We start from the raw sequence: 8,679 nt of genomic DNA on the forward strand, positions 1-8,679 counted from the left end.
GGAGAAGTGCTTAATTTGTCTACTATGGATGAGGGGAGTAGGCCAGGAGCAATTATTGTACATAACTTTGCGAAGAAACAAAATATTTTATTTGTTCAATTGAATCCAAATGTTGTTCTTTAGGATCAGTTGAATTTTCTTGAAGTGAGTGAAAAAGAATTTAAAATGACCGAAAGAAAGAGATGATAAAAGAGTGAGATGGTCATCAAAAGAAAAGAAGATGAGATGAGAGAAAAATAAAAAGAAAAAGATGCCAAAGAAAAGGAAAAGAAAAATAACTTGAAGCCCCAATAGAGTGAGATAGAGAGTTGCTTTTTCTTGCATAAACCCTTTCATGTCCCTTTGTACAAAGTGGTTTATTCTCATTGTGATGATATAGCCGGTTTGATCCCGAGCATTGTTATTTCTTCATTGCAGGATTTTGGAGTTTTCATGACGAGGAGACCAACGAGTCTTGTTGAAGGGAGAATCCAATGGTTTGAGCCGCAAGAATGTAAGAGCAATTGTGATGAGGTAAGGTTAGTTGACAACGCAACATCTGAGAGGTATGATGTGTTTCCTTACCTTAATTCGTTGTTGTGTTGTATTTAAGAATTTGGAGTTAGTGTTGAAATTGGATGTCTAAAGGATCTAACTGTGAATTAACGTTTTTATCAAGGAGTCATGGAGGTGAGAGTGGTGAGGTATTGATTGAGTTAAGCTCAAATGTTATTGATTTTGATTTCTCATAAGCTTTCAAATTGATAGATCTTAGTCATGGCCATGAATTGTATACATTATGCTCAAACCTTTGTGATGTGTTAAATGATTGCATGGATAATACATTTAGTGTGTTCTATTTGCATAATTTAAATTTGGTTGGTGGTGGTTTTGAGAGATTGTTGGTTGGATATGATAATTACTTTGTTCATGATGAATATATGTTTATTCATGACAATGTCTTTTATCTTCAACTTGTCTTTCCTCCTTGTTATTAATCCAACCAATGGATCCAAGCATTCTCTTAATATTATTAAATAAATAAAACATTCTAATTGTTACCTTTGAGGTGGGTCATTTTAACCCTCACACCCGACCTCTGTACTGCCTTATTAATAAACTAGAATCCAAATAACTATAAAAATTGTAAATAATTTTTAAGTATTGGAAAGTACCTGGGCTATCCCGGCTTGTTCTGAACAATTGGCCATAGAAGTAGTATGTCTGGTCTAGATAGAGAGAATCTCAAGGATGCCATATCTAATAAATAAGATAAGGTCTCGGGATTAGATAATGTATAGAGGCTTCATGCATCCCGAACTTAGATAATATGTTAGGGCCTCCTACCTCCCTGTGTCGGGGCCTCATGTCTCACAGATTTAGATAATATGATGGAGCCTCTTGCCTCCCAAGCTTAAGATAACAATTAACACATTTAATGAAATGAAGAAATAAACTTCATTAATAATCAAATAACGAGTACAACTTATGAATAATATTTCTTCAATTGAAAAGCATTTCAAGGTCTTTTGAGAGATCAGGTATGGTTGTCTTCCAGATACAAGGCTCGCGAGCTAATTTTCCGAATCACTTTGTAAGTTTCTTCTCACCGGGCTTCTAATTTTCTCAAAGTTCTTGTCAGACTAACTTTCTTTAGGACGAGATCACCAGCCTGAAAATCCCAAGGACGAACTCATTTGTTATAGGCTCGCATGACTTGGCTCTGATAAGCTTTCGTTCGAATGAGAACCCTTTCTCTAATCTCTTCAACGAGATCTAATTCATAAGCGCTGGCTTCATTATTTCCTTTCGGATAAGCTTCAACCTAGGCTGAAGTTTGCCCGATCTCGGCTGGTAATATTGTCTCGATCCGTATACCAAGCTGAAAGGTGTTTCCCTGTAGCAGATCGAGGAGTAGTTCAATAGACTCATAAAACACTTGGTAACTCTTCAACCCAATCCTATGGCTTTTAGGGCCTGAATGATGGAGCGATTGGTGACCTCGGTTTGCCCCTTAGCTTGAGGATAGGATATCAAGGTTAAAGATTGTGCCATATTCATTTCTCCACAAAAAGCTGTTAACATGCTTCCCTGAAATTGCCGACCATTATTAGATATCAGCTTCTTTGGTAACCCGAACAAGCATACTATGTTCCTCCACAAAAAATTTCAACACCTTTTCCTTTTTAATTCTAGCCAAAGGCTCAGAATCTACTCTTTTAGAGAAATTATCCACAACTACCAAGAAAAATTTCTTATGAGCTCGGGCCATAGGGAAGGGCCCCACAATATCCAGACCTCGTTGATAAAAAAAAGGCAAGATGTTCGGACTGGCTTCATCAATGAGGTCGGGCTATGGTGAAAATTGCCATGTCGCTGGCACCCTTCACACGATCAGACCACTCTAACAAAATTCAGATTCGTAGTTGGCTACCAAAATCCAGCCAACGTTGATTTCTGGGCTAAAATCATGGTCTAACATGGTTTCCACAACACCCTTCATGGATCTCATTAAGTACGTACTCGGGCTCTTCTCCGGACACGCACTTGAGCATTGAGCCTAGATAAGACTGTTGGTACAAGGCTCCGCTTAGCACTACGAAATGAGAGGCTTGTTTCCTGATTTTCTGAGTCTGGCCAGGATACTCGGGTAACCTAGTGGTCAAGATATATTCAAGCAGATGAGTTATCCATGTTTTTTTCTTGAAGAGCTTATGCCCCTATCATAAAGACAAGCTTGGTTTGTTGAATTAATTCTCAACCCTTCACCTAGGTTATAGAAGATGACTTTTTAGCTAGGGCATTGGCTTCCACATTCTTTTCTCTCGAAGTCTGTTCTACACTCTAGTCATTGAAGCTTTCTGATAATTCTTAAATAACCTTCAAGTATTTTATCAATCTCTCCTCTCGAACTTCATAAGATCCCTTCATCTACTGAGTGACTAACTGCGAGTCTGAATAAATGATGATCTAGGTTGCCCCTGTTTCTCGAGCGACCAAAAGACAAACATAAGACATGATGAAAATTTAGTAAATAAACAATGAAAACTCACACTTTTATAATAATAATAATAATTTATCAATCTCTCCTCTCGAACTTCATAAGATCCCTTCATCTACTGAGTGACTAACTGCGAGTCTGAATAAATGATGATCTAAGTTGCCCCTATTTCTGAGTTACCAAAAGACAAACATAAGACATTATGATAATTTAGTAAACAAACAATGAAAACTCACACTTTTATAATAATAATAATAATAATAGATAATATATATAAATACAATGTATAAATGTTAAAACCCTTAGTGGTCCGACTTTGTGACATCAATTTGTTTTTACGAAAATATCCTATATATTTAGATAATTAGTGATTTTCATATAATTTAATCATAAATACAATATCTAATCCTAATAACAACTTCACCTGTTATCTTTATAAATTATATATTTAATATAATTGTATTATCGTTATCCAAATAATAATTAAAAAATATAATAACCTTTTATGAATCAACTCAATTTTATTAATATTTTAAAAAAATACTCGATTTATATATATTTGCCAGTCTATTTTTAACTAAAATAATCTCAACTTTTTATTTTCAAAATAATAATAATAATAATAATAATAATAATAATAATAATAATAATAATAATAATAATAATAATCTCAACTTAAATATTATTCATCCAAAACATATGTGGACTTTGTATATTGATATCGAAGAAGAGCAAATGATGTGTATATCCACGAGCTGTGTTTGTCCGAGTGGTCAGTCAATTGAATTTTTACAAAGGCAGGCAGATTGATACCTCAATAATAGAAATGAATATTAAAAGCTGCAAAGTAAAGCTACAAATCATATATAAGTGACTATGCGAAAGAATCAAGACTCAAACAACTGGCATACAACTAAATATCAATGCTGGAAACAAATACGGATGGAGTCAAAGAAGCCTAAGATGCGATGTATCATTCAATCTCTTTATCTGCCAACCCAGTTTCCATGAATGTTGCAGCACCGTGACGGAAGAATCATCTATGCAAATCTTATCCATCGTTACTGGACTACACCCAAGCACCCCCATCACCAGACATTTGATTGGAATCGAGTGACTGAAAATCCCAATACAAGAATATCTTGTGCTCGTGCTCCTCACATGACTTAGGTCACCCACGAGCCCTCCTTGATTAATGGGGGGTTCTCGAGGGGACATCTCATCATCAGCCTCGTGATCTCCACTGGAACTCACAATTTGAAGCCTGCTTTTACCCGATTTCTTCCTTGGGAACCCCACTTGACGTAGGTGCCTCTGCTGAAGTGATTCCCAGTGTGCTGGATCGTGGTTGTCCATATTGTGATCTGGTTGGGAGAAATCAGATCCAAATTTGTAGTCCGGAAATGACGTGATCCTACCATTTAGGAACTGAACCATCCGAAATTCTACTTGTCTCAATGATTCTCCCGAGGGTGCTGAAAAATCAGGCTGAGTTCTCTCCATCAAGCTCACCATTTCAGGTGTGAAAATTTCTGACTTTTGGCATCCTTCCCAGTGCCCTTGACTCATCTCCACAAGTGCATCTGAGGGCTGTATCTGTTCCTCTGAGAAATTCAACTCCTGCATATATTATTTTGTTCACGGATTAATATTTCTAATATGGGCTTCATTAACAAAAATTTAGTGAGCTGAATCAAGAAGCAATGGTTGGTAAAACTTGTGAGAATTAATTGAGTTAACGTTACTGTAAAACCCAAAAGCATTTATTTCACCCACTTATCAGGCACTTGGTAATTGGCAATCCAACTTTTCCATGATAAGAAACAATCTTAGATGTCAAGGTTTACATCCCCCGAAATTCTTGTCTTTTAACAAATTGTAGGCAACAAAAAGCACAATGACAAGGAATAGATGTTCTAATGTCCTCTTATTGCAAGAAAGATTGCATCGGCTCTTCGTAGAAACATGTCTTGCATCTTTTAGTGCACAGCCTTAGACTCATGAATACCATTTCACAGTTGACAAGCCTTTACAGATCCAGAAAAGAGCTACAATCAGCAGCTTCTTCACACTTCGAAAAGCTCAAAAACTCCACTGATCCCAAATTGATATACACACGATACCACAAATCAAGTCGAAGCATGTACAAATACATTTTAAAAAAGATGACAAGTATGATAATGCATGACATTTCAGTCAAATTTACCTGGATAAGATGTACTTGGTAAATTCCAGGGAAGTGTGATCCTGGTTTCAAAATGCATGGGTTCTACAGCAAAAGACTAACGCAAGCTTTCAGAGCCATAACATCCTATTTCTATCATATCATCATTTCTGAGTACTTACTCACAGGAAGTAGGACATCTTTTTAACAGAAATATCATAGCCACGCACAGGTAATTTCAGTAGAGCACGGACACCAATAGGGAAACGTGAACTCTCCCCTATAATTTGGTTGAATGTTAAATGACATAAAAATGCCAAATCCCTTTCTTCACACAACGAAGAAAAAGCCTGAGCTATTTCCCAATGGCAGACTCCCACTGTAATAATTTGATAACTCATGTATGTATGTTATATTATTCACATTGAAGAGACAAGAAACAAGTGCCATCCCAGCTGCTCAACCAGTCCAAAAGAATCACAGGTTACAAAGATAGTAGTGCTAAAGAATTTTCCCAAAAACATCTTTCAGAATTCAATTAGTTAAGTTCTCCAAGAAAAGAAAGATCCCATTTTGCCATAATTGATGAGATCAACACATGTAGTAGTGATCGCAGAAATGGAAAAGAAAAGCAACTTGATATTACCAGTTAGTGACGAGAGAAAGAGAGAGATTTGTACCTGGCAAACGGATAGCGCCGTGGCACGCACCCGATCGAGAGGCGAGGTATAAACGGCATTGAATCTAACTCCTTGAGATTTCAAAAAGACAGCAAGAGCTCTGGCCTGGCGTTTGCCGTTGGGGGTGAGGGCGGCATCAGGGCATCTCCCGGAAACCAAATCGGGCCTCAAAGTCATGTGGCACTCGCCATGGCAGATGAAATAGACGTCGGTGGTGAGATCGGAGCGGTGGAAGTTGGAATGGGGAGGTGGGCGAGGAGCGAGGACATTGTAAGGGTCCCAAACCTTGATGGAAGGAGCAATACGAGGGGTATTGTGAGTGGAGAGCTGAGGGGAAAGAGGGGAGGCGGAGGCGTGGAAGGGGAGCATTTCAGGCTCCTGTTGAAGGATTTTCTTGACAAGAGCTTCGTGGTCGATGGGTATTCTTCTTGTTGTTCTGGAGTCGTCGTCTTCTTCTTCGTCTTCCTCTTCGTCGTGCTGTGGTAGCTGTTCATCTTCAGAGGGTAACTGATGTGGAGGAGTAGACTGCGATGAGCCCATGTGCTGCCTACTTCTTGATTGTAATTGTTCATTAACCTTTCATGTTTCGATTCAGGACAAGCTGGATCTCGTCTCATTTCGACCCGACCCGACCCGATCCGATTCGATTCGAATCGAATACATCTGCCTATATATTATTGCCTTCATTTTATTTTTTTTCTTTCTTGTTTATGTTCTGCCTACTAGAGTAGAGTGCATATCTAATTTTTACTTGTTACAATAACACCAGACCAATTTTCTAATCATCAAATAAGTATTTGTGATTTAAAAGATTCCACTGATCAACTATACTATCGGACTTAAGCTATTAGGCTTTTGAAAATGTAGCACTTTACGAGCTATTAGACTTTTGAAAATGTAGCACTTTACGATCGGATTTTGTGATTACTAGAACATGTTGATGATGGGATGCTAAACTTTGTATTTGCATTTATCAAAGTCAAAGTGGATTCGGTTTCAAAAACGTTATGATGTGATCGACTTTTTGTAGGGATATATTGTATGGTTATACATGTAGCGAAACTTAAACAATGTACTTGACAGCTCGTAGTGTATGTTGACTAGAATCAATCAAATGTTTGTTTGCAATTTTGTGCATTGATTCAACCTCAATCAAATCATTGAATTAAAATTTCAATATCACTTTANTTAATCTATCAAACCAATATATTATTGTTTATATATTGAATATTATTCCACTTCATCAATGTATTAATTAGTTTATACTATGTTGATCTTTTAATTTTCACATATCATGATAATACTACTGCTGCGAGTTCAGCTCCAAATTAACCCATTGCCAATGTTACTACGTACTACCCAACCACAGCGCACCACCAACAACAACGTTCTCTTCTCAATTCATCAACCGCTCGAGGGGCGTGTCTGTCTGTCTCTGTGCCAAGGTACATTTATTTTCATTAGCCAATCATCTATCTTTCTGAACATGGATTAAATCTTATTCGGCAAGTTAAATGGATAACAAAAGTTCGTCTTGAACACAGTAGCAGTTCCGATTCAAAATCAACTTGATTATCGACCCAGGTAACTGTGTGTGGATTGAGTGGTAGTTAAGTGATAGATGAAAATGGATGATTCTTTTGGTAGGCAATAGATGTTATGTAACAAGAAACTAGTATTTATTTACCCTTACAGCTATAGAGAGAGGGTACATATATGTATAAAAAGATATACACCATCCAAAGTAAGTAGATAAGTCAACAGATGCCCATCTGGTAAGCAGGCTCGCAGAATTCTCCCCCAAGAACATCACAAGCCTCGCCTAGCAGCACCCTGTAATTGTAAAGAATGTATCAGTATGTATATATAGACTTTAAATGGACATAGATGTTAATCTTATTACGTCTTGTGATCAGTGGTGTAATCAAGATACTCCCTATCAACTGCCTCGAGACCAATATTATGTGGCATTTTGGTTGCTTCCAGTTTGATTTCGGGATATACGTCCTCCACACAGGTATCTCCACCAATTGTTTCACAGGCTTCCGCAGGAAAGACCCTTTATATCAAGCAAGAAAGATTTGAAGAGACAACAAACAAAAACAGAAAGATAATTAATAATCTTACGAGATCGGAGAGATGTAGTTGACTGCCAGAGCATTTAATGGTTTGATCGAAACAAAGCAGGTTGGCTTGGGGAAGTGATTGGGGGCGAGCATTCTGGGAACATTGAGAGGGGATGATAGGGTTACAGCTGCTGCCTGCTGCATTTTCGTTGGATGCTTGAATGATCAGTTTAACTGGGTCTCCAATTTATAGTCAAGAAGATATTTTTGGATAATAAGAGAGTGGCTGTGTGAAACACAATACACATCACCCAATTTTGCCCCACCACTCCTAGATATTTATCTTCTATCTCGTTATCATCGAACAATCCAAAAGCTATTGCCGCAAGGTATTCTCGTTGTTAGCGACTAGTCTAAATAGATGTACGTATTCACACGAAATGAACTCTTGGGCTGGAAGAGAATAACATTGGAAAGAAACAAAAAAGTGTGAACAAAATATGCGCGCGATTGGAAAAAATAGTAAACTGTTGAAAAATAATATTTAAAATTGTTGTGAAAAAGTAAAAATTTACGGTAAAAAGTAAAAATCTCAAACTCTCAAAATTATCACACTACACACTTTATAATATTTTTCTCTCAACTCAATTGTGATTTTCTTCACAAATGAGAGATCTATTTATAGAAAATTTTTACAAATAATCCAAAAATAAAATACATCATTACCTACATCATCACACACTAATTTTCAATATTCAACACCTAATTTTACCTAATTTTCAACATTCA

General features: G+C 37.1%; 2 protein-coding genes across 2 annotated transcripts; both read right to left on the reverse strand.

Annotated features, from left to right (window-relative positions):
• Positions 1-3,776: 3,776 nt before the first annotated feature.
• Positions 3,777-6,469, reverse strand: LOC140974511 (uncharacterized). The gene is made up of 2 exons (XM_073438000.1): positions 5,825-6,469; positions 3,777-4,600 (listed from the first exon to the last, which is right to left on the reverse strand). The coding sequence occupies exons 1-2, from the start codon at positions 6,362-6,364 to the stop codon at positions 3,929-3,931; spliced, it is 1,212 nt and encodes a 403-aa protein (XP_073294101.1). The 5' UTR covers positions 6,365-6,469; the 3' UTR covers positions 3,777-3,928.
• A 1,012-nt stretch (positions 6,470-7,481) lies between these two features.
• Positions 7,482-8,154, reverse strand: LOC140972400 (light-regulated protein 1, chloroplastic). The gene is made up of 3 exons (XM_073434841.1): positions 7,952-8,154; positions 7,728-7,883; positions 7,482-7,657 (listed from the first exon to the last, which is right to left on the reverse strand). The coding sequence occupies exons 1-3, from the start codon at positions 8,092-8,094 to the stop codon at positions 7,582-7,584; spliced, it is 375 nt and encodes a 124-aa protein (XP_073290942.1). The 5' UTR covers positions 8,095-8,154; the 3' UTR covers positions 7,482-7,581.
• Between the last annotated feature and the right edge of the window lie 525 nt (positions 8,155-8,679).

Source organism: Primulina huaijiensis, chromosome 3 (genome assembly GCF_012295235.1).
Source record: "Primulina huaijiensis isolate GDHJ02 chromosome 3, ASM1229523v2, whole genome shotgun sequence".
NCBI lineage: Eukaryota > Viridiplantae > Streptophyta > Magnoliopsida > Lamiales > Gesneriaceae > Primulina > Primulina huaijiensis.